Consider the following 27,998-nt stretch of genomic DNA (forward strand, 5'->3'; position numbering starts at 1 on the left):
ACCAACATAGACGAATGTACAAGTAATATATATATATATATATATTTTTTTTTTTTAAAGTTCAAATATGAAAATAATGGTTTTGACCCCTATAGACACCTTATTTGTATCCCTTATGACTCTATCCCTTGTTCCCCAATGATGATATCACTAGAAAGGTCCACGACTAGTCTAGGGCTTAACTATAAAAAATATTTAACTTGGAAGATGTTTTGGTGAAAATAAAACCTATAGGAGCCTTAAGCATGTGTGCGTAGGTTCTTAGCTTCCGTATGCATGCTTTGATTATGCGTGCACACATGTAGGGTTGTAGAATGCTTTATAAGTAAAGTTTTAATGGTAAAAAGCGTGTAGAGCTAATCCTACATCGGCTCGGAAGAGCCCTGCACTCCTCTTTGATCATTATAAAATGACTCCACTACCCTTTTCCCAAAACAGACTGCATTCACTAAGATAATTATTTCAAAAATTTGATTATCTATCCAAGATTAATGTTTATCTTTTATTCTCATGCACCAAATCACACTTTAAGAAAAATACTTAACAATCTCAAAAATTCATTTAATTAATTTTAATTATCAACCAATCAAAATTAATTTCAATTAATCACACTTGATAGGTTTCACCCAAATGAATGTGTGGATATTACTGGATAAGACTGTTAAAACTTGATGTTGCGATATCTTTCGATCTGACCGTTAGATTTGGAAACCGAATATATTGTTGTGATTGTTGAAACCTCAAGATCATTTTCATAATAAGTGATGAATGAGTTATTGACTAAATTTTGATAAGGATTTTTGGGTATATAAAATGATCATGTTTTCCTTTTTCAATGTTAGATTATAGGTGCGAAATGGAGTGTGTACAACAGCCAACATCACGAAATTAAAACAAGTTTGACTTGATTTTTGATTGATAAAGCCTCTATGGAAGGGCAGTTCAAAAGTCACTTCCAATTGATTGAACCTTGTTCAAATAACTATCAAATTTAGATATTTTGATCGATTGAAAGACAATCAAATGGTAGTTGAAATTTGTACAAACACTTTAAGAAGACAATCAAATGGTAGTTGAAATTTGTACAAGCACTTTAAGTTTGAACATTTTTCTTTTTTTGGGAAATAATTTTGAACATTGAATGAGTCATAATAGACTAATGAATTTATACATTATCATGAAATTTACCAACTTAAAACCTAACAAAATACAACCACATTTATATCTACCATAAAATTTCCCTTTTCTACTTAAGAAAATCCTTTTTTTTTTTTTTTTTTATGGCCAAAATTTGCTACTAATTTAAATTTATTCATAAGGGAAATAGTTGGAGGTATTATCGAAGGTTAAAACAGTGAAATCCCACTTCAAATGATGAGTCCGAATCCGAAACCATAACCCACCATAAACTATGGGCAGAAGGGCCCAAGACCTCTCTCTTGACCCACCCACCCGGGTTACCCCACGCAGTGTGACCTACGTCCAATGTAGTCAAGAACTTCACCAACTGGCCGGATTATGTGCAAGTTTTTTTTTTTGTTTTTTTATTTATTTTTTATTTTTAAATTTTATTATCCTCTGAATATGAATAAAATAAAAGAAACAGAAATCAAAACAACGAATCAGAAAGAGTAGGATGGTTCTTCTTCTACCAAATTTTAAAATTTTTTTTTTCATTTTTATAAATTTGACTAATATTGGATTGAGTCTACGCTTCTACCTTCCCTGCAAAAAAATTGAGGGTAAGATGATTAAAGGAATGCCAAGGTCACACGTCACTTTTATATTATTTAATTATGCTTTTATTAAGATAATAATAATATTTACTAGTATCTTTTTTTGAGAAACATAAGTATGGACATGCTTTCTTCAGTGGACTCCACAAAGTTGTTTTTGACTAGTATCTTATCTAAGAAAGTAAGAAACCTCTTTAATAAGTTATATCTCCACAAAGTTCAAAGGATTTATTTCCTTTACCAAGAATTCACTTAATTTCTCTTTGAATGGGTCATGATTTCTCCTCCATGAAGAAATTTCTGAGAACTTTGTTTAAGACATGATACACAAAAAGTACATAAAAACACAAACCACAACGATAAACTTCGTGAACTTTTTAATTGAAAAGAAGTTTATCTTTGTTTTTATTTTTTGCCAACAAGAAGTTTGTCTTTATACAAAATATTGGTTTTGTTCATATAATAGATATAATTTCTTAGATACACACATTTGATTTCTCAATAAAAATTAAACACATAGTTGTGTTGACTAATGAAGTTTAAATATTTTTATACAATTAAATTCAATGTAATAATGTGTTTAAATTTAATTGTAAAACTTAATATATTTCAACTAACAAAAACAGTTTTTTTGTTGATAGTTCGATGGTAACAACAATGGGGAAGTAAATATGAACTTGGATTCTCTTCATAAAAGAGATTAGACAAAGCCGGGACACTATTCCTTAAGCTGTTAGTCTTTTGGTTAAGTATGGTTATGAGTACTATAAATAACAATATTATCAATAATAGTTTTCTTAAACTTTCATATGACGAAGCTTAGAGCTAAGCTTCCCATACACTAGAAATTATGCTGGGTTTGTCCACTCACTTTGACTAGCTTTAGGGCCTTTGCTTCTTGTTACCTTAGCTTGGCTTTAGATAAATTCCATGTGACTCCTAGTATTTTAGTGTTTGTTGTAATTTGGTAAGCAGGGGCGTAGCCAGGATTTTTTACATGGGGGGGCCGATTTTTGACGATGATGATTATCATCGTTGTATGGACAGTCTATATATTTAGGTTGATATGGACCTTCTTTGAGATAAGCTTGTTGGATTTCATCTTGTTTGTTGATAGGAAATTCACATATTTGTTTATGTGATCCTAGATCACGATCTATCTATTCAGATTGAATTCTTGAACATTTGGAGGGGTGTTCATTAGGCATTGAAGTATCAACATTTATTTCTACAACCACATTTGTTTCTACAGCCACAGGTGTTCTAAATTTTGAATTGTTAACATCTTTTTTCTTTAAGAATGCATCAATTGTTTTTCGTTTGCTCATAATTCTTTTAGAATTAAGAATATGACTCAAAAATTAACATGAAAATAACTTGAAAAATAAAATCTTAATTAGAAATTTTTACTTAATTATATGGATGTTATTCATACTCAAGAAAAAAAAAAATTTTTTCCACTATAATTTAAACAGTCAACCCATCATCATTCCTATTATTCAAATTTTCCTGTATTTTAATTTTTTTTTTTAAATTAAGAATAACCCTTCAAACAAAAGCAAAAATTAAACACACTAGTACAAAACATAAAACAAAAAATTTATAAATACCCACTGCCACATGATATCTAACTAATCAAAAATAGGTAATAAATCAAAAAAATTTTACCTTAGAAACTTTATCTTCACAAAGTGAAAACTTTATCTTCCCTTCAAGACTCATCACAAACAACCTCCCTATGCCCATGCCTTCAACCATATATTTCTCTAAAAATCTATGAAAAATTAAAGAGCATGAGAATATTTAAGTGTAGATAGTTGAGAAAAAAAAAAAAAAAAAAACACTAAAAAGAGATGAAGCGGAAACTGAAAACTCACCCTCTGGCTACGCCCCTGTTCTGAATGATTTATTTTAAGAAAGCAAGAAGAAAGAAAATAATGGTTAGTCCTTTTTTTTTTTTTTTTTTTTTTTTTGGGATTGTGAGGACTGAGTTTGAGAGGAGGGCTGGGTTGAGTTGAGCTAAGGGTTTTGTTTTGTTTGGGGGCTGCTGGAACCAGTGGAGTGGGCGGTGGTGTGTATACATAGTAGACAAGAAGAGAGTAAAAAGAGAAACAAAAGAAAGGGTTCTGAATCTTCTGATTTTGAGTTGGATAATAGGTGATAAAGTGTTGTTTTGTTGGGTAGTGCTTTGGGTATTTAAATATAAGTGGGCTGTGGGCCATGTTTTGTTTTATTAGAGGATAAAAAGGCCTACACTTGAAACTAGAGTCTGAGAGTGAATTGAAGTATTGAACAAAAATAGAAGGGGGGGCCGGATGTACATCATTGGGGGGCCCAATTAAAATTTGTATATATGCTGGTGGACTTTTTTTTTTTTTTTTTTTTTTTGCAGGGGCCACGGCACCCCCCCCCCCCCCCCCCCCCCCCAACGGGCAACATGGCTCCACCCCTGTTGGCAAGTAACAAGTGTTAGCAATGTGTACCTAGATGTAGTTTATGTTTGAGAACAATTTATTTAACTTTTTATTAAAAAATTTTGGCTAAAATTGTGTTAAAGGATATTTGTACCTTTAAAAAAAAAAAAAGTGAAGTTTTAAAAAAGTGTATATAAAAACTAATAGTAAAAACTAATACCAAACCGCTCTCTTTATAATAAAGAATAGGCCACAGTACCCAAAATTTCGATAACTATTCCTTAAGCTATATATTATTTCTTTTTAGTAAAGGATGGTTATCATGAGTACTATAAAATATAAATAACAATATTATCAATAATAGTTTTTTTTTTGAAAACCTTATTATTACTTTTTTAATGATTAATAGTTGAATACTTATTTCAATATATAGAAACCGCGTGTTTCATCAAAAAATAAAATTAGAAACCGCGTGTACGTACTGTATAATGTATATGATAGATTCTTTTCCTACCAGAAGAACAAGAACAGTATTTGGTCCAAATGGAGTAGCTGACCTTTAGGACTTTATAAACTTTTTCCATATGGAGCTCTGTTAAGGTCATAGACTCATAATCAAGGACAACAAACTTTCAAAAAAAAAAAAATAATAATAATAATAAAATAATCAAAGACAACAAATATTCAGCAAAAAAATAATAAAGGACAACAAACAGTACATTCTTTGCTGTAATTCTTCTAATATTTTAAACCAAACACAACGAATCAACAACGTCCATTTTTATTACTTCAAAAATTTCCCTCAACTTGTTGGAAAGTAGCATTTGTTAACTTTGGAACGAAATGGATAATTAACCATAATTACCCAACCATTTAGTTAGTATTTCTGGTTTCCAAACTATATTATTTACTAGCATCTCGAGTCTATTAGACTCGATTTTGGCCTATAAATCGAGCATCAAAAATTCGATTTCTATGCTCTAATTACTTCTGATGTGGCATATTTTTTCACGTGGCGACTACATGGAAATCGAGTTTCTAAGACTTGATTTATAAGCCTTATAAATAAGAACAAATTAGAGAGGAACCCAGAGAAAAACCTAGAGAAGAACCTAGAGAAGAAAAAAAAAAAAAAAAAAAACCAGAAACAGAAAGAATCAGCTTTAGACCATCGTGCGCGACCCAGGCCGCGTGAGGCCCAGGCCGTGCGCAACCCAGGTTGCGCGAGGCCCAGGCCGCGCGCGACCCAACTCTTTCTCTCCCTCTGAGCTCTTTCTCTCCCTCTGATCTGAGTCTTTAGGATTGGGATTGATGTGTTTGGGATTTCTTAAATTTGTTTTTTGGTATTTCGGCTTGTACATGAGACTTAAAATTTTTTAAAATTTTTTTGGGTTAGAAACGAGTCTTAGAGACTCGATTTTCAGATAGACGCCACGTGGAAAAAATACCACATCAGACATGATCAATCTATGAAAATTGAGTCCCAAAAACTCGATTTATAGGCCCTAAATCGAGTCTTTTAGACTTGAGATGCTAGTAAAAAATATAGTTTTGAAACCTTAACTACTAACTAGATAGTTGGGAAAACTAAATTAGTTACCCAGATTCCCCTTAACTTTGCCACAAGGAATGAGTCAGGTACATCAGAGACCAGAATTCCGTGCACTGTCAACACATGCAACCTCATCACAAAGGAAAGAGTCTTTTATATATATAACGCAAAGAAATTCATAAATTGTTACGCCAATTGCCTTGAGTCAAATTGTAATAGGTTGTTTATAATTTTTAAAGTAACGTTATAGATGCAAACTATTTTATTATATTTTTATAAATTATTGATGTGATAAATTTTTATTAATTTTAATATGAGTTTACCACTAACATCATATTTATACTTATCAATAATTATTTAAAAAATTATTAAACTTACATTAGTTATTTGTAAAAATATTGTAAAATATTTTGTTTATATAGCCTTACTCCAATTTTTATAGGAATTTACCATTTTTGTTTGTACTAATCACATTTAACCAAATGGAAAATTATGACAAAAATCGTGTACTTTTTTTTAATGAGAATGAATGAAGTCTGAATATAAGACAACAACAAGGTGACCCATTATCTTTTCCTTATATAAGTACTTAGTTTAGTATTTCCTAGTACAAGAAAACAACAAACATTTTCATGTGCCCATTTCAAACACTTCACCATGTCACAATTCCTTAGCTACCTCCTCATCCTCTCCTTCTTCTTCTTCTTCTTCAACTCCATAGGCACCAATTCTAGTCCTTTGTTAAGTACATGCGCACCACGCTACTGTGGTAACGTTATGATCGGATACCCTTTTCGGGATTCTAATGAAATCACCTCTGATCAGCAATATTGCGGCTACCCAGGGTTTGGCGTTAGGTGCGAGAACGGCAAGGCCGTACTTGGCTTATCCGGTGACCGGAACTACTACGTGAAAGATATAAATTATACCAGCCATACCCTAACCCTTGTGGATATTGATGTCACCACCAACCAAACGTGCCCAAGACCACGTCAAAACTTTTCTCTAGAGACACTACCTTTGAAATATTCTTCAATGGATTCGAATCTCAGTTTTTACTCTAATTGCTATCCCTACCCTCCAACTGTGCCTGTCATCCCGTGCTTGAATATTAGTAGCTACCGTTCTTATGTTTTTGTGGAGAATCATGAGACGGTGGGCTATGATTGGTCAAAGAATTGCGAGGAGAAAGTGGTGGTGACAGTGAGACATATACAGACTGAGATTAATATTGTTGATTTGATTCATCGGTTTGGTGTGGCTATGAATGATGGCTTTGTTCTTGATTGGGGAAGAGTTAAGGATTGTGTTACATGTGAGGATTCTGAAGGGTATTGTGGATACGACGCTGCGGCTGAGAAGTTCTTGTGCGTTTGCAACGATGGAAGCACACATAGTAACAGCTGCAAAGGTATGCTCCCTTGGTCAATTTCACGTGTCAAAAATTTATATTACATATCATGGTAAAAAGGTATAGAGAAGAAAACAGATAATGCTGAATTATTCAGCATAACACCTTTGAATAATTAATTCAAAGGTATGATTGCGTGAACTACTTATTCTCTTGTGGGAACCACATCACGTGAAGGTTTCCACCCAATAAATTCCTCTCTCTGCTTTAGGTTTATTTTTGTATCCTAGTGCTAAATCGTTGTTTGGGTTGTTGTAGTTGCCTTGGAATGCATTTTAATAGATTTTTCTTACCAAAACCAAGCCCATAGATTTTCACCTTCAATGAATGGTGTGTACATATAGAATATAGATTAAGTAAATATTACATGGATTGGAACCTTTGGATCCTATTGTTACTGACGGTGAAAGAAAAGTTTACAGTTTAATTTATTAGTTTTTACTTAGAAAACTATAAGGTTTCATAATTTGAACCTCCTTGGGGACCTCGCGTCTCCTGCCCACAAACCTCCTTAAAACTATATGGTTTTATTTTTTTAAAATTAATTTCACCTTAAATTTTACCACTTACGATGACATTACACTATTTAATCTTAGCTAACAACCCAATAAAAACATGAACAAGTGTTCAACCAATTTATGTGAATTAAGACTGCAAAAATTTACTGTATAATATTTCCAGTCTTCATTATTTCCTTAGTAAAAGTAAAAAATTACACTAAGACTTCCCTTGTACAAAACTTTCACTAGAGATATGACTTACCAAGATCAACAACTCTTTGTGGGTTGTCGACGCCAAAGCTCTCCTCCCCCCTTCTTGTCGATAAGTCTCTCAAACTCTCACTCTCTCTCCCTCGCCTCTCGCCTCGCCTCTGTTCTAAATTGGGATTGGAATTTTATTTTTTCTCTTTTCGTTTTGCTGCTTAGTGGCTTGGGCTTTTGCTGCTTAGTGGCTTGGGCTTCTAGGCTTTTAACCTTACTGCCTTAGTTATGACCTATGAAAATTATATATTGTTTGTTTTGACTTGAGTATTAGGATTTAGGATATATATATATATATATATATATATGCATTGTTGTGGGGTTTGTGATGTATTAATTGATATAGTGATAATAAATATAATATTGTTTGTTGGTTGGTTATAGCTTATGTACATAAATATTTAAATATACCTAAAAATAAATATTAATTAATTTTCATACTCCCGATGCATTGTATCTTAGGTTTTTCAAAAAATATTATATCCGCGTATTGTACCTGTATCGTACCCTTACTCGTACTTGTATTGGTGTATCATAAGTTACTAAGCAATTGCCCTCGGGACTAGCTATATATGTACATCATACTTTTCGGAATTGCCCTTTAAGAGTTAAGACCAAGTGCTTGTTGTTATTGAGCCATTCCATGCTTCGAGCACATTCTCAAGGCTCTCTTTGCACGAAATTGATTGGTAACTGCGATGATAACTTCCATACAGTGTTGCTATCATGTGTTTTTCTTAGTTTCTTTCCCACACTATTCTCTTTCCCTTTTTGTGAGACTCTTGAGGGTTGATCTTTCCCTCGCTTCTTTGGTCTCATACTTTCGCTTAATAGCCATTGAATTGTAGAATCTCCGATCTCCTTTTGCTAGGATTGCAACCTGCCTACCATAATTTTTCATTGCATAATCAATTAGTTAAATGCCATAATCAATTCAATGTTCAAATAAAGAGACCCAAATAATATATTTAGTTCTAGTTTTCCATGGAAATTACACTAAAATTTTAGCACCCATTCCATAGAAAATTATAGTTTTTTTTTTTAATTAAATTTTTTAACAATTAAATTTCAATATGGATAATTTTATTCAATCAATGATATCTCATTGAATCCAAGTTCAATTTTCACCCATGACTAGTCAAATTAAAAGGAATTTCATGATCTTAACCATTGCTCCAAAATTAATCCAATCACATGGTAAGATTTCAATTAAATATCAATTAAATTTAGTCAACCACATAAAAATTGATAAAAATCAATAAGAAATGAAATTTGACTATTAAAATCAAGAAATCCTTCATTTTTAGGCCAAAACTTTTATTGAAATTTAAAGCTAGACAAAATATAGTACCAACATAGAAGAATTTTTTTTTTAAGCTCAAATATGAAAATAATGGTTTTGACCTTTATAGACATCTCATTTTGTACCCCTTATGACTCTATCCCCCGTTTCCCAATGATGATATCACTAGAAAGGTCCACGACTAATCTAAGGCTTAGCTATAAAAAATATTTAACTTGGAAGATGTTTTGGTGAAAATAAAACCTGTAGGAGCCTTAAGCATGTGTGCGTAGGTTCTTAGCTTGTGTATGCATGCTTTGATTATGCGTGACCACATGTAGGGTTGTAGAATGCTCTATAAGGAAAGTTTTAATGGTAAAAAAATGTGTAGAGCTAATCCTACACCGGCTCAGAAGAGCCCTGCACTCCTCTTTGATCACTATAAAATGACTCCACTGCCCTTTTCCCAAAACAGACCGCATCCACTAAGATAATTATTTCAAAAATCTGATTATCTATCCAAGATTAATGTTTATCTTTTATTCTCATGCACCAAATCACACTTTAAGAAAAATACTTAACAATCACAAAATTCATTTAATTAATTTTAATTATCAACCAATTAATATTAATTTCAATTAATCACACTTGATTGGTTTCACCCAAATGAATGCGTGGATAAGACCGTTAAAACTTGATTTTGCGATATCTTTCGATCTGACCGTCAGATTTGGAAACCGCATATATTGTTGTGATTGTTGAAATCTCAAGATCATTTTCATAATACGTGATGAATGAGTTATTGACTAAATTTGACCAGGATTTTTGGGTATATAAAATGATCATGTTTTCCTCTTTCAATGTTAGATTATAGGTACGAAATGGAGTTTGTACAACAGCCAACATCACGGAATTAAAACAAGTTTGACTTGATTTTTGATTGATAAAGCCTCTATGGAAGGGCAGTCCAAAAGTCACTTCCAATTGATTGAACCTTGTTCAAATAACTATCAAATTTAGATATTTTGATCGATTAAAAGACAATCAAATGGTAGTTGAAATTAGTACAAACACTTTAAGTTTGAATTTTTTTTTCTTTTTTTGAGAAATAATTTTGAACATTGAATGAGTCATAATAGACTAATGAATTTATACATTATCATGAAATTTACCAACTTAAAACCTAACAAAATACAACCACATTTATATCTACCATAAAATTTCCCTTTTCTACTTAAGAAAACCTTTTTTATTTTTATTTATTTTTTGGCCAAAATTTGCTACTAATTTAAATTTATTCATAAGGGAAATAGTTGGAGGTATTATCGAAGGTTAAAACAGTGAAATCCCACTTCAAATGATGAGTCCGAATCCGAAACCATAACCCACCATAAACTATGGGCAGAAGGGCCCAAGACCTCTCTCTTGACCCACCCACCCGGGTTACCCCACGCGGAGTGACCTACGTCCAATGTAGTCAAGAACTTCACCAACTGGTTGGACTATGTGCAAGTTTATTTATTTATTTATTATTTTTAAATTTTATTATCCACTGAATATGAATTAAATAAAAGAAACAGAAATCAAAACAACGAATCAGAAAGAGTAGGATGGTTCTTCTTAATTCTTCCAAATTTTTATTTTTATTTTTATAAATTTGACTAATATTGGATTGAGTCTACACTTCTACCTTCCCTGGAAAAAAATTGTGTGTAAGATGGTTAAAGGAATGCGAAGGTCACACGTCACTTTTATATTATTTAATTATGCTTTTATTAAGATAATAATAATTATTTAGTATTTACTAGTATCTTTTTTGAGAAACATAAGTATGGACATGCTTTCTTCAGTTGACTCCACAAAGTTGTTTTTGACTAGTATCTTATCTAAGAAAGCAACAAAACCTCTTTAATAAGTTATATCCTGAGCTAAGACATGCTTTCTTCAGTGGACGTACTACGCAAAGTTCAAAGGATTTATTTCCTTTACCAAGAATTCAATGGCTCATGATTTCTCCTCCATGAAGAAATTTCTGAGAACTTTGTTGAAGACATGATAAACAAAAAGTACATAAAAACACAAACCACAACGATAAACTTCGTGAACTTTTTAATTGAAAAGAAGTTTATCCTTGTTTTTATTTTTTGTCAACAAGAAGTTTATCTTTATACAAAATATTGATTTTGTTCATATAATAGATATAATTTCTTAGATACACACATTTGATTTCTTAATAAAAATAAAACACATAGTTGTGTTGACTAATAAAGTTTAAATATTTTTATACAATTAAATTCAATGTAATAATGTGTTTAAATTTAATTGTAAAACTTAGGTAGCATTTGGATTGCGCGTTTGTGCGTCTAGTGTCTGCGTTTCCTTTTTTTTTTTTAGCCATAATATTTGACTTTTCAGCAGCACCAGTGGGTCCCGTGCACTGTTTACAGGACTCACAAACCTCACTTTTCAGCAATTTTTTCATTAAAAATGGGTCCACGTTACTATTTACATATTTAAAAATTATTTTACTATAGTGTTTTTAGTTTTTAGTAAAATAAGTTGTATTCAAACGGACCCTTAATATATTTCAACTAAAAAAACAATTTTTTTGATAATTCAATGGTAACAACAATGGGGAAGTAAATATGAACTTGGATTCTCTTTATAAAAGAGATTAGACAAAGCCGGGACACTATTCCTTAAGCTGTTAGTCTTTTGGTTAAGTATGGTTATGAGTACTATAAATAACAATATTATCAATAATAGTTTTCTTAAATTGTCATATAACAAAGCTTAGAGCTAAGCTTCGCCCATAAACTAGGGTTACGTTTGGATTGGGCTAAAAACCCAGCGCGTCTGCGTTTGGCGCTTTTTCTTTTTTTTCACACGTTTGTGAGACTTACGGCTATTGTTCATGCACTGTTCATGAACAGTAGCCACAAAGTTTGACTTTTCTCACCCTTTTCAGCAAAATAGTGGGTTCTATGCACTGTTCATGGGACCCACAAACCTCACTTTTCAACAACTTTTTCATTAAAAATAGGTCCTATGGTACTATTCACGCATTTAAAAATTATTTTACTACAGTGTTTTTCAGTTTTCAGTTTTCAGCTGTATCCAAACGGACCCTAGATAATATGCTGGGTTTGTCCACTCACTACGACAAGCTTTAGGGCCTTTGCTTCTTGTTACCTTAGCTTGGCTTTAGATAGATAAATACCATGTGACCTTTGTTGTAATTTGGTCAAGTAACAAGTGGTAGCAATCCATATAGTGTAATTATATTTAGTTTTTATTTACGAATATTTTATTTAGTATTTTGTTAAAAATGTGCTAAAAGTATACTTGTATTTAAAAAAAGAAAGTGAAAAAAAAAGTAGAAAAAGTGAAGTTTTATTTTTTGGGGTAAAGTATGGTTATCCTAAGTACTATAAATAACAATATTATCAATAATAGTTTTTTTCCTTATCATTACTTTTTTTAATGATTAATAATTGAATACTTATTTCAATAATAGAAACCACGTGTTTGATCACAAAGTAAAATTACAAACCGCCGTGCACGTACAGCATATGATAGATTCTTTTCCTGCCGAAGAACAAGAACAGTATTTGGTCCAAATGGAGTAGCTGACCTTTAGGACTTTATAAACTTTTTCCATATGGAGCTCTGTTAAGGTCATAATTAAGGACAACAGCCAACACGTTGGTTGGTTCAATGTATAGGAGTTTGTGACCCTGCTTGTCAGGCTTGGGTTCGAGTCCTCTCCATAGCCAATTGTTGGTGGGCATCCTTGGTGGAGTTGACCCCCCACACGGTCTAGTTAGAACAGCTAGAGCTTATGTCAGACTGGCGTCTTGCCTGGGGGTATAATATAGTCATAAAGACCCAATTTAAAAAAAAAAAAAAAAAAAAAAATTAGGGACAACAAATATTCAGCAAAAAAATAATAAAGGACAACAAACAGTACATTCTTTGCTGTAATTCTTCTAATATTTTAAACCAAATACAACGAATCAATGACGTTCATTTTGATTACTTCGAAAATTTCCCTCAACTTGTTGGAAAGTAGTATTTGTTTACTCTGCCACAAGGAACGAGAAAGGTTCACTGGAGACCAGAATTCAGTGCACTGTCAACTCACGCAACCTCATCACAAAGGAAAGAGTCTTTTTATATAACGCAAAGAAATTCATAACTTTTTACTGTAATTAATTTTAAGTGATAAATTGTGATTAATTATTTATAATTTTTCCATGGACATACCATTTTCTTTTCTACTAATCACATTTAAACAAATGGAGAATTATGACAACAAGGTTACCCATAATCCTTTGCTTATATAAGTACTTAGTTTAGTATTTCCTAGTACAAGAAAGCAACAAACATTTTCAAGTGCCCATTTCAAACACTTCACCATGTCACAATTCCTTAGCTACCTCCTCATCCTCTCCTTCTTCTTCTTCTTCTTCATCAACTCCTTAGGCACCAATTCTAGTCCTTTATGCCAACCATACTACTGCGGTAAAGTTAACATCAGCTACCCTTTTTGGGTTCGTAATGAAATCGCCTCTGATCAGCAATATTATTGTGGCTACAAGGGGTTTGGAGTTATGTGCCTGGACGACTTGGCCGTACTTGAATTACCCGGTGACCGGTACTACGTGAAAAATATAAATTATATCGACCACACCCTAGCCCTTGTGGATATTGATGTCACCACCAATCAAACGTGCCCAAGGGCACGTCATAACGTTTCTCTAGAGACGCTACCATTGAAATATTCTTCAATGGATTTGAATCTCAGTTTTTACTTTAATTGCACTTCCGACCTTGCAATAACTGTGCCTTCCATCCCGTGCTTGAATATTATTGGTAGCAACCAGCAGTCTTATGTTTTTGTGGAGAATCATGAGCCGGGGGACTATGATTGGTCAAAGAATTGCAAGGAGAAAGTGGTGGTGGTAGTGACAGAGACTCAGATCAATACCGATAATTTGATTGGTGGGTTTGGTAGGGCTATGAATGATGGCTTTGTGCTTGATTGGGAACGAATTAAGGATTGTGTTACCTGTGAGAACTCTCACGGGTATTGTGGATACAACGCTACGGCTGAGGAGTTCTTGTGCTTTTGCAACGATCGAATCGCCCATGGTAACAGCTGCAAAGGTACGCTCCCTTGGTCAATTTCACGTGAAAAAAAATTCATATTACATATCATAGTAACGAGGTATAGAGAAGAAAACAGATAATGCTGAATTATTCACTATAACACCTTTGAATAATTAATTCAAAGGTATGATTGCGTGATCTACTTATTCTCTTGTGGGAACCACATCACGTGAAGGTTTCCGCCTAATAAGTTCTTCTCTGTTGTAGGTTTTATTTTGTATCCTAGTGCTAAATCCTTGTTTGGGTTGTTGTAGTTGCCTTGGAATGCATTTTGATGGATTTTTCTTACCAAAACCAAGCCCATAGATTTTCACCTTCAATGAATGGTGTGTACATATAGAATATAGATTAAGTAAATGTTACTTGGATTGGAACCTTTGGATCCTATTGTTACTGACGGAGAAAGAAAAGTTTACAGTTTAATTTATTAGTTTTTACTTAGAAAACTATAAGGTTTCATAAGTTGAAACCTCCATGGGAACCTCGCGTCTCCTGTTCACAAACCTCCTTGAAATTATATGGTTTTATTTTTTTAAAATTAATTTCACCTTAAATTTTACGACTTACGATGACATTACACTATTTAATCTTAGCCAACAACCCAACAAAAACATAAACAAGTGTTCAACCAATTTATGTGAATTAAGAGTGCAAAAATTTACTGTATAATATTTCCAGTCTTTATTATTTCCTTAGTAAAAGTAAAAATTACACTAAGACTTCCCTTGTACAAAACTTTCACTAGAGATATGACTCACCAAGATCAACAACTCTTTGTGGGTTGTCGACGCCAAAGCTCTCCTCCTCCCCCTTCTTGTCGATAAGTCTCTCAAACTCTCACTCTCTCTCTCTCTGCCTTGCCTCTGTTCTAAATTGGGATTGGCAATTATTTTTTTTCTCTTTTCGTTTTGCTGCTTAGTGGCTTGGGCTTCTAGGCTTTTAGCCTTACTGCCTTAGTTATGACCTATGAAAATTATATGTTGTTTGTTTTGACTTGAGTATTAGGATTTAGGATATATATATTTGCATTGTTGTGGGGTTTGTGATGTATTAATTGATATAGTGATAATAAATATAATATTGTTTGTTGGTTGGTTATAGCTTATGTACATAAATATTTAAATATACCTAAAAATAAATATTAATTAATTTTCGTATCTCGATGCCTTGTATCTTAGATTTTTCAAAAAGTATTATATTCCCGTACCCGTATCGTATCGATACTCGTACCTGTATTGGTGTATCATAGGTTATTAAGCAAATGCCCTCGGGACTAACTATGTACATCATACTTTTCGGAATTGCCCTTTGGGACCAAGTGCTTGTTGTTATTGAGCCATTCCATGCTTCGAGCACATTCTCAAGGCTCTCTTGCGCGAAATTGATTGGTAATTGCAATGATAACTTCCATAATAGTGTTGCTATCATGTATTTTTCTTAGTTTTTTTTCTACACTATTCCTTGCCTTTTTTGTGAGACTCTTGAGGGTTGATCTTTCCCTCGCTTCTTTGGTCTCATACTTTCGCTTAATAGCCATTAAATTGTAGAATCTCCGATCTCCTTTTGCTAGGATTGCGACCTGCCTACCATCATTTTTCATTGCATTCAATCATGTACCTTACAAGTTCTGATAATTTTTTTTCCATTCAAAACACTCATAATTTGTGAGCTTATATATCTCAATCTTATCTTCTTTTTTTTTTTTTTTCTACATTTTCTAACAAAAGGAATGAAAACATTATGTAAAATCTTTGATTTACTCATTTATTTTATTTGTTTTCGATTTTAAATATGTCAATTTTTCTTAAATTTTAAGTTTATTTTTTAAATTTTTTATAAGAAAAATATACGGATCATATTGGGTAAAGATCATAGGTTTTACAGCTCGTTTTAGTTTGACTTGGTTCTGACTTGAGAAATGACCAATTTGCCAAATATACTCAATGCTACCTCCCAAATTTGGCCAACACAACCCACATAGCTGAATCTTGTTTTTACCATGCACATTGAACCAAGACGCTACATAAAAAGGTAGCCTAGCCCTATCTTGCGCTGTTGCACAAACACAGCTTACCTACTATTTAACAATTTACCCTAGGTTAAGTGCATGCAAGGCTATCATGATATAAATGCAAATTTTTTGTCCAACTTTCGTATTCTACTTTATACTTCACAAATTATGGTATGTCATGTTTATAATTTATTTTCTTTTTAAACATTGTTTATTTTATAAGTAAATACATAAAAAAAATTATGATTGGTAAAATATAAAGTAGAACAAAAACGATGGAATAGTACGAATTTGTATTCATCATGATACATACACCGCACATGTTGCCTCCAACTTGCCAAGCCTTTACTATAGGTCCATCACATTAATTTGTAGGCTACCACCACACTGCCAACTGAACATGAACATGTCGAAGTCGCAACAAAAAATTCAATTGAGCATATAGCTAGGTTGCGTGGAAAAAAGAAGGGCTCAGCTCAATCTTTCACATAAGTGCCTTATTCACAATTCCAGCCTGGCACGGAGCTATCCTAATGCTCAACAAGCTTTTTACATTTTTAAAGACTTTCGTGCTTGATTCTCAAAAACATTTTGTTATTAGATTTTGGGTCAGCTCTTACATGGTAATTACCTAGGAAATTTCCTAATGTATTCAGCGATTACCTAAAATATCTCAAGCGAATAAAAGTCTTATAATTTTGGTCATATAGGCTTTAACTAACTTTCTTCTCAAAAAAAAAAAAAAAAAAAAAAAAAAAAGAGGGCTTTAACTAGACAATAATAGTTTGAAAAGAATTGTATTATATTTTGAAGTTTAATAATGATGATTTAGATTTAGTTTTAGAACTAGGAACTTTGGAAAGTACTTCAACTGATATATATTTATGGTTTAAATTTATTTTTATAACCAAAAAAAATTTCCAATTTTTTTTTTAAGTAAAATAAAATATATACTCCAATTTACATATATAAAAAACTAAATTCTTTGAGTCAGTTTCTAGGATATTGAAAATATGTGTTTTTTTTTTTTTTTTTTTAATTTTTTAATTTTTTAACTTAAACCTAAAAACCGATTTCATATATATCATCCAACCAACAGTAGCTGGTGAGGGTTTTGATTACTTATTTCTTATTATAAATATACTTTTACTTGTTCTAAGGCTACATCCACATATTGTATTAAGTCATTACCATTAGTCATGCCCCAAATCCATATTCTAAACAACCGTCTTCATCAGCTATCCTGTGTGTTTGTGAAATGGAGCTGCTGAAATTGTTGTTCTTTGTCACACATGACCAATTCGTCTTCAAGAGATATTATTATGAGTTAAAATTCTATATTCCATGGTTTGATAGTCAGAGCCGTATGACTCCGTCGGTTATATAGTCAAGATCCATATATATCTCTGATGAAGACTTTGAAATTCATTGTATATATGATGCCACTGAAATTGACTAGGGAGTTGCTAGAATGTCCATGAATTAACAAATTAAATGTTAAGATTCGAATACGTTTAAAATAATTTTAAGCCTTCAAAATTTATTATCAGCGTATAAATTAATTTGGTTATGTATTCTTTCTAGCCAAGTGGCATGCAAAGGCATGAAAGTAGGGGTCATATATGTCATGTCTGGTGAGGAATGGTAATACATAAAATAATCTTTAGAGGTGAGATTTTATTTTTATTTTTATATATTTTTTAGTTACAATAGAATTTTAATCTATAATATCCCTTCTATATATGATGATTTCTTTTACTATCAAATTAAGACACCAATTGAATTTCAGTGTAATTAAGATTTAAAATGCATACCATGTATTTAATGATAAGAAACTTTATAGTTTTTTTTTTTTTTTGAGAAAGAGAAACTTTATAGTTAAGTTAATTGAAACTTATCTTTAGAAGCGAGGTTGATCAGCACAAAATTGCATTGAAATTCAACATGATCTCCGTGAGATAAAGTATAATTTTCAACCATAGTATTGAGGAAAAAGAAAAAGTGAATGTGTCCAATTGTGGGAAAGTCTCACGTTGGTTAGAAGTGGAAGTTGGTATGATTTATATATTTTTTAGTTAAATTTTTTCCTTTGACTGGGTTTATGTACTAGTTAATTAGTTAGTGTGAATATAGGTTAGATTTTCTAAGAGTAGTTGGTTTATTGTTAGATTTTCACGCTTGTATGTGTATTAAGTGCGTACCTTTCTTTTTAGGGTTGGCTGCTTTAAGGTCAATCATACAACATGTGACAGTCATGTTTAACTGAAAAAAAAAAATAAAAAAAAAATAGCATTCAACATCAATCTTAGAAGGTTTTGTAGATTTATTATTATTATTTTTATTTCCTTCCTAAGATTTGCATAGTCATCTCTCTATTTATTAATGATCCTGTAGGAATCATTGAAAAAGGTTGTTGAGTTAGGAAGAAATTATTCATGCCTTCGAACCAGGCATATAATAATTAATACAACCTTCTTAGCTCCTCAGATCTTAGAAAAATATCTCCAAAACTTTGTTGATTTTGAATTTCAATCCTTTTTTCAGTCATGTTTACTTAGTTAATCCACTGTAATACCTACCCAATTGCTAAAGAATATTTTTACGTATTTTCCTATATATTAATTTGTTTTGGAGAAGAGGTTTATGTATTTTTTGGAAGGCAAAACTGTAAAAGGAACTACAAAAGAGAGAGTGCCGATCTCGTCTACTAGGTGGACGAGCTATGAATTTCTGTAAAAGAGGAGATTCAACCCTGAAGTAATAATATCAGGGCTGCGTCTGCTAAGAACCCTCTAATTCTTAAGAAAGAGAACTATAAATATATTCAAATATTCTGAGTACGAAGAGATAGAAAATTTGTGTGTACCTTTCTCCTTGGTGGCTTTTATAGCCTTCCTTCGTATAGAAAGTTGGGGCCTATTTATGGCTCATCTATGGCTGTCAAAGTGACGTACTTGGGGCTTTCAAGATCATCGATTGACTCCTTCACATTTGTCTGGCCGTTGTAGTTCATCGGTTACAAATGAATTATGGCCGATCTTTAATGCTATATACTAGTCAACTCTTATACAAAGTAAAAAAAGAGAAAAGAAAAGGAGGAATAAAACTGAATTCAAAGAGACATTCAAACACGTCGCATCATTTATAGAAAAGTTTTTTTTTTTTTTTTTTTTTTTTTTTTTTTTTTTTTTTTTTTTTTTTTTTAATTGGCTATTTCAATATAACAGTTGTTTAATGTAGTGTTGAAATTAGCTAGGAAACATTGTTATTTTGTTTTGATAATACAATCCTAGAGCTTTGGCAATTTCGTTGCGCATATTGCCACCCTTCACATTCATTCAACCAAAAGAATTCTCACGATGGTCTCATAGTTGAAGTCAATAGTCTTCTTTCTCCCCCTCTCTCCTGTACAAACTATTCTCTTCTCAAAACCCTCAATAATAGGGCCATCGCTTTCTAGTTTTTGTTCAACATTCTGCTACTGCGTCATATACGTTACTTCTCTACCTGTTCTTTTCTTCATTATCTTCTAAACATGAATTCCCATAATCTATCTCTCTCTTTCATTATCACCCTATTCTTCTTCTCAACAATACTACCACCATCTTACTGCACTGTCTATGAACCCTTTGTTAGGTGCAGTCGTCCCTTTGGGTGTGGAAGCATCAAAAACATTTCGTACCCTTTCTGGGGAGGTGATCGATTTGTATATTGTGGTCGCAAATCGTTCAAGCTTGAGTGCCACAACGATGAATACACGGTTTTCAGATTTAAAAAGCTAGAGTTTCGTGTCCTAAACATCACCACATTTTCCATGACCATTGCAAGATTGGACCTCTGGGATACTCCTTGTTCTCGAAACCTCCTCAATACCACCTTGAATTATACCGAATTCAATTACGCTTCAAACTTTCATAACCTTACATTATATTACGGCTGTCCTCCTTCAGTACACAGATCGTTCCGAAATTGGTTTTCGTGCAGCTCAGAAACTGGCAATTCACATAACGGTTTCTTAGTTGACAAAGAAGACGTCTTAAGTACCAAACCTCGGGAGCTTGAGAATTGCAACACAACAATTAAAGTCCCAATTTCACGGACTGCTCTCATTAACAAGTCTGAGGTTGTAAACCAGGCACTTCAGAAAGCATTGAATCAAGGGTTTGATGTGCAGTACAATGCATTGCCGATAATCTGTAGGGGGTGTATGGAATCAGGTGGGAAATGCGGTTCTAACTCAACATATCCATTTGTCTGCCATTGCCATGACGGAGAGCGTCCTTATTTCTGTCTAAGAGACGGTATGCATGCTCTCTCTTCACTTTCCTGTATTAGGTTTAAGCTGAAACATTCCTTGGATTTGCTGGTATTGCTAGTATAGTTGTTATTCTTAACTATAAATCTCATAATGTCATAGTTAACAATTCTCTTTGCGCAGTCCGCATAGTACTAGCAATTGCATGCATACCATTCTCTCTCTTTTTTTTTTTGGATGGAATAGCAGCCCAAAGACTTGATCCTTGTGTATCTAATAGCTAGTCATACCAACAGAACACTTTAATAAGTTGTCATAATCTGTCGGGTGGTGGAATTATCTCTGTTCTGAGCAATTTCATTGATAAGACTTTCCTTTCTTTTTTGTAAATTGTCTTATTGCGTCTTCTTTCTCTGTATATAAGATGTGCAAGATAGTGAACCACCAACCCTATAGCATTAAGCAAGTTCCAAGTTTTTGGTAGAAACTATATACAGTGAAATCATGTTATCAACTTATCATTCATTAGACAGTAGAGACCACAACCAAAGTTGATACTTTCAGTCCATATAGTGTTCTCCTGTTCTTAGTGACTTTATTTACCGAAAGCAAAAGGGAATGGCCCGAAAGGAAAAAAAAAAGGTCAAATTAGTTCATTATCATATATATATATATATATATATATATATATATTTTCTTTGTATTACTACCAAATATAATGTTGCGTCCATAATGTAGAATGAATAGCATAGCAGGCCTTACTCCATTTTTTTTTTTTTTTGATGAACAAGCCTTACTCCTTCATAGTATCTTATTTGGAATTCTTCTTTTATCATTAATGCTAAATAGCATAGCACGAGTGCACAACCAAAACTTTCCCCAATTGACTGGGTCATACTTGTTGACTGGTCATGATCATCATCTTGTTCACTTTTATTGCTCTAATGTGGGCCCCAGAAAACTATTCATTCACCTCTTTACAGCCTTATATTATAGGAGAAAGAACTATCCTAGTACTCAACCATTCACAATTTGCAATATGGACAATTATGTCAAAAATTATGATTTTTTATGTGGTTCTAGAGTTTTAATATTATTAGTTTCACATTAACATCTTAACTCATAAACGGTCAAAAAGAGGAATTGCTAGGAATATTTATGACTATCAATTGGGACTCTTCAAGCTAAAGCCAAAATCATATCCTTGTGTGGGAACTAAGAACAAACCCAATGACTTCAATTTCAATGTATGGTTTTATATATTTCTTGTGATATGCAAAATTGGGGATTGTTGGGTTATAGATTGACCACAATTAATTAATTAATTACTCAAGTTGATTAATTAGATTAAATTATATGCAAATTCAATTAAGGCACAATCAAATCATCAAACTAAATTAGAGTGCAATGGAAAATAAGTTTGATACGATGATTTGAACACAATGATGGGGAAAACCCTCAGAGGAAAAACTCCACCTGGTGAATTTTAGATCATCACTCCTAAAGAATCCATTAACAAGAAAAAGCAGCTACAAGTACAAGAGATTTTACCCTATAGGCCTAACCCGAAATACCTACCTATAGTAGAACCTACTAATCTATATAGGAAGCTTAGATTCAATCTCCCAATTAGGTAGCTCAGATTCAATCTATATAGGAAGCTCAGATTCAATCTCCCAACTTGTCACTAACTCCACAACAATCCTTTTGATTGTTGTAACTTTACAGAGCTCTTCAATCCATGCTCGGATGAACTAAATGTAGGTTGGCACAAAACCCTAGGCTCATACATGTTGCAACAACACTTGTTATGTATGTGTCTCTCTAACTCCGTGATGATAACTATAAAATGTGTCTCTTATATGCTTTGGAACCTTAGTGCACGAATTCCTAATAGGCCTAGTCATCATGGGCAGAAAACAAAATTTAAAATTAAGTTTTCCCGAATCTCGATAGATTGAAAGGAGTGGAGCTTGGTTTCAAGATTCATTAATTCTTGATTGGATGACTAGTATTGAGCCAGGTATCGAAACTTGCAAATTCAACTTTTCCTGAATAGCCTTGAATCTTCAATAACACCATTTGTTAACCACTTGTAAGTAACATTATGGTAGACTTAAGTTTGGACAAAATTGCATAGAAAATGTGTCTTGATCTCGAATATGCCAATACATAAAAACATGACCCTTCAATCTCCCCCTTTAGTAATTTGTGACAAAACCACAATAGAATACATTTTACTCAAGATTATTCAAAACAAAGCAGCCCAATCTAAACACTTGAACTAATGAAGAACTTTGCAAGAAGAGAGTTCTAGTATCGATATGGCTTAGCAACCTGTCTTTGACTGAAATGAACTAAACAAGATACATCAAGGCATCATGTGTAAAACAAGACAAGTCATAAAAAAAAGCTCTAGTAGATACTTAACACATGTAAGAGATATAGAAAGGAAAGAGCATGTGGAATAAAAGTGGAGCAAATGAGGGGAAGGATGAAGAGGTAGCGTCCACAAGGGCATGAAAGGTAGCCTCCTCTCGCTAGGCTGGAGTCGAATCAGGCCTTTGGCGCTTAGCTTTTGAAGAGAGCTGTGAGAAACTCCTAGAGATAGTGACCTTCCCAAGGGCACCTCAGGGAACGAAATGATTGGTAGGAGGGAAATAGACATTATATCAAGTAAGGATACAAGCAATGGCGGAGGGGAATACAAGTTTCTCACATCGACTAGCATCTTGAAACATCTCCATAATAGAGAGAATCAACTGAGAGGGAAAGTACCATCCAATAAAAATTAAAGAAACCAAATATGAGACTCAGTGTTGGTGTTATAATGAAAGGCCAAAGTAAAGGCATAAGTCATGATCATGTTCAACATACAGACGGGTGTTCTAAACGAAATCACGAGTCACCATACTTAGGGTATAACCCGAAGTGGATGGTTGTCCATAGAAGATGGTAGCTAGTGCATTGAGAGAGAGGGATGCAAGCATTGGTGCATTACGGTGGTCAGACTCAGCCACCCGGGGAATATAGACTAACTCAAAGATAAGCTCTGGAGTCACAGAGATACATGTACCTTGAACACTTGTAGTGAACATGGGTACGGAGGTACTGATGATTTATATGTTAGAGTAAAACTCCTGAACATACACCACTGGACATGTAGTGAGTCATTCACATAGGAACTCCAACCCACGAGACTGGAAAGTCTTGGGTATCGTTGTGTTTGACAACTTAAATAGAATAATCTGACGCTCAATGTGAGGCCGATGTAGAGTGAAGTTCTCTCTCTTTTCAGCAGTTTGTGTCATTGAACCGAAGAGAATCAAGAACGGGGGCAAAAAAAGAAGAAGCATGAGAGATAGGATTACAAATGGGGGTGCTCTTTTTAGGTGCCATGGGAAGATGCTCTAAGGAGAGAGAGAAAGAAGGCAATAAAGAGAGATAACCACATAAGATAGATAAAGTGTAACGTGAAAGAACGATGCACGAAAATGCATGAACATAGGGCAAAAATGCCAAAAACCCATTCCAACACTACAACACAAGAATAATCAAGCACACAGTTTTATAGATGACAATAGGTAAAAATGCATAGAGAATGTAATGCATGGAAATATTATAATTTATAAAAAAAAAAAAAAATCAATACCTAAAGATCAACAAAATAACTAAAAAACTCAAAAAAAACCCCAAAAATTTCAAAACCTAGGTCTAAGAAGCATGAATATGTGAAAAATACATGAAAAGAAGAGATCGGAGAGACTTACCAAGGTTTTGGAGGTGAGAGGGGGCAGAAATCAAGGTATGGAAGCTTGATTTAGTGTTTTAGGCTGGTCGAGATAGATCAGGAGAGATTGAAGAAAAGACAAAAGAGAGAGATTTGAAATAATCTTCTAGTATATATAGAAAAACATGTATCGATAGATTGAAGAGATATCGAAGATCAGATTATTAATAGATAGGTTGCGTGGAAAAAAGACGGGCTCAACTCAATATTTCACTTAAGTTCCTTATTCAAAATTCTAGCTTGGCATGTTGCTGTCCTACTACTCAACAAGCTTTTTACATTTTTGAAAGCTTTTGTGTTTGATTCTCAAAACCTTTTTTTATTAGAGTTAGGGTTAACTCTTCCACTAGATTACTTAGGCAATTACTTAACGTGTTAAGCGATTATATGGCTTTACTAGACTATGATCGTTTGAAAAAGAATTGTACTATATTTGAAGTTTAATAATAATGATTTAGGTTTAGTTTTTTATGGTTTAAATTTATTTTTAACTAAAAAACTTTAAAAGAAGTTTTATAAGTAAAATAAAATACTCTAAATGACATATATAAAAAATTAAATTCTTTGTGTTTGTGTCGTTTCTATGATTTTATTAACAATACGTGTTTTCTTTTGTATAAGTATGACAATACTTGATAAAATAAAATTTTGAAAACTAAAATGGCTAAAACTTAAGATAGAGTATATAATCACAAAATAATAATAATAATAAGTTGTTTAATCATATTATATATCAACTGAAAATGATATAGCAAAAAGTTAAAATTAACTCAAAACTAGTTTAGAGGATTCTTTTCCAACTCACTAAGTGTCGATTTCCTATCATCCAACCAGTTATAGTTGGTAAGGATTTTGATTACTTTTTTTTTTTTTTTTTTAATTTCTTTTTATAAATATACTTTTACTTGTTCCAAGGCAACATCCATATATAGTATTAAGTCATTACCATTAGTCATGACCCAAATCCATATTCTAAGAGACCGTCTTCTTCAGCTGGCCTGTGTGTTTGTGGAATGGAATTGCTGACATTATTGTACTTTGTCACACATGACCAAATCATCTTCACGATCGAGATTGAAATTAATGTTATTATAAGTAAAAATTCTATATTCCATGGTTTGATAGTGTGAGGCCTATGACTTTGTTGGTTATATAGTCAAGATCGATATATGCGAGTCTAATGAAGACTATGAAAGTCATTGTATATGAATATACCAATGAAAGTGACTAGGCGAGTTGCTAGGAGCCTAGGATATCCATCATTTAATATGATATTGAGATTCGAATATGTTTAAAATAATTTCTAGCCTTAAAAAATTTACTAGCCGAGTAGCATGCAAAGACATGAAATTAGGGGCCATATATGTCATTGTCTGGTGAGATTGAACAACGCAAAATTGCGTTGAAATTCAGCATGTTCAACGTGAGATAAAATATCATTTTCAACCATTGTATATATTGAAGAAACAAAAAAAGTGAATGTGTCCAATTGTTGGAAAGTCTCACGGTGCTTAGAAGTAGACTTTTGGTATGATTTATATATGAACAGATGTACTGGTTTTTGAACATCTTCACCTTATAGTGTAGTTTGTTTATTGGTTAGCTTTCCACGCGTGTATGTGTATTTGGGGCCAGGATTTTAGAGAGGTTGTTGAAGAGTCCTAATTAAATTGGTTAAGTGTGGACATTTTTTAAGGGCAATTATATAGCATGTCATAACAGGCATGGTCAACTAAATTAGCAAGCATCACTTTCTAAAAAAAAAAAAATATTAGCAAGCATCAATCTTAGATGGTACAAGCCCACAAAAGAAAAAAAGAAAACAAACTTTTAGGGATGAGATATTGGGATAACTAGGTTTTGCAGATTTTTAAATATTTTTTTAATATATTTTTATTTTATATATAGTTGATTTCCATCTTAAGATTTGCATAGCCATCTCTTTATTTAGTTTTGGTCCTTTAGAAATCATGAAAATGGCTGTTGGGTTTGGAAGAAATTATTCATGCCTTCAAATCATCTAGGGTTCGTTTGGTATGTGTGTTTAAACAATAATTTTCAGTTTTTACTTTTTTCGAAAATACGTATGGGTGAAAAAAATGTGAAAATACATGTAATGTTATTTGAAAATTGAAAACATGTGTTTGAAATTATGTACCAAATAGCCCCTAAGCTCCTCAGATCTTCAAACATGACTGTAGAAAAATATCTCCACATATCTTGTTGATTTTGAATTTTGATTCTTTTCAGTCATGTTTACATATATAATCCATTGCAAATTTGCAATATCTGTCCAATTAATAAAGAATATTTTTACGCCTTTTCCTTTTAACTTGTTTTGGAAAAGTAGTTTATGTATTTTTTTTTTATAGGTAAACTGTAAAAGGAATTAAAAAACAAGTTGAACTGTAAAATTCATATAAAATGCTGTTCAATATTTTGGTAGCTAAAAGACAGAAAAAGAAAAGAAATGAAAGAAGAATACTATATTTTTTAATTTGTATACAATTAAGTTCAATTATAATATGGATTTCAAAGAAACATTCAAACACGTCACATCAACCTATAGAAAAGTTAAATAAAATTGGTAGTTTCGATGAAACGATAGTTTAATTGTAGTATTGAAATAGCTAGGAAATTTTGTAGTTTTGTTTTGTTTGGGCAATTTCGTTGCGTCTTTCGCCCACCTTCACATTCAAACAAAGATTTGTCACGCTAGCTGATCTCAACAAGTCGAAGTCAATATTCTCTTCTCTCTCTGTCTATCTATTTCTCGTGAATACTATTCTAAAAACCTCACCTTTCTTCGTGAAAACAATAAATAAGTGGGTTCATCTCATCCATCTATCATTCTATCTCTCTTTCTAGTCTTGGTTCAACATTAAGCGGCTGCGTCATATGCATTACCCCTCAATCACCCTTTACTAATTTTCTTCATAATCTTCTAAACATGGATGCCCATCATCTAGCTCTCTCTTCCCTCGTTACCCTATACTTCTTCTTATCCATACTAACACCATCGTACTGCACCGACTATGAACGCTTTGCTAATTGCAGTCGTCCCTTTGAGTGTGGAAGCATCCAAAACGTTCCTTACCCTTTCTGGGGAGGTGATCAACCTGAATATTGCGGTCGTGAAGGGTTCAAACTCGAGTGCCACCAAAATGAATACCCGATTATCAGGTTTGAACCACTAGATTTCCGCGTACTAAGTATCAGCGAATCTCATCCAATCATGACCATTGCAAGATCGGACCTCTGGGATGGTTCTTGTCCTCAAAACAATTTCAATACCACTTTGAATTTTACCAACTTCGACTACTCTTACGCTTCGGCCTTTCAAAACATAACTTTGTTCTACAACTGCTCTCCTGGAGTACACATACCGGACGGACATGAGTTTACTTGCAAATCAGGCGATACTGTTACGCGTAATAATGCTTACTTTGGGGAAGAATTCCTCACGGCGAGCAGGCTTCAGGACTTAAAGAACTGCAGTAAAAGTATCCGTGTTCCAATTTCACGGGCTCCTTTTATGAACGAGCTTCAGGAAGTATTGAATCGAGGATTCGATGTGGAATATGTTTGCTCCTCTTATACCTGCCCAGGTAAAA

The 27,998-nt window shown here is 33.0% G+C and overlaps 1 protein-coding gene across 4 annotated transcripts in view; it reads left to right on the plus strand.

Annotated features, from left to right (window-relative positions):
* Positions 1-6,303: 6,303 nt before the first annotated feature.
* Positions 6,304-27,998, plus strand: part of LOC126701382 (LEAF RUST 10 DISEASE-RESISTANCE LOCUS RECEPTOR-LIKE PROTEIN KINASE-like 1.2) — a 29,461-nt gene continuing 7,766 nt past the window's right edge. The window contains exon 1 of one of the 4 annotated variants that reach the window (XM_050399437.1): positions 6,304-7,113. In XM_050399437.1, the coding sequence (XP_050255394.1) occupies positions 6,360-7,113 (754 nt within the window). In that variant the 5' untranslated portion in view covers positions 6,304-6,359. Of the gene's footprint in view, positions 7,114-13,490; positions 14,326-19,667; positions 20,641-27,207; positions 27,993-27,998 lie in introns of those variants that run through there. The other 3 variants (XM_050399438.1, XM_050399436.1, XM_050399439.1) reach the window with 3 other exon arrangements.

Source organism: Quercus robur, chromosome 10, assembly GCF_932294415.1.
Source record: "Quercus robur chromosome 10, dhQueRobu3.1, whole genome shotgun sequence".
Classification (NCBI taxonomy): domain Eukaryota; kingdom Viridiplantae; phylum Streptophyta; class Magnoliopsida; order Fagales; family Fagaceae; genus Quercus; species Quercus robur.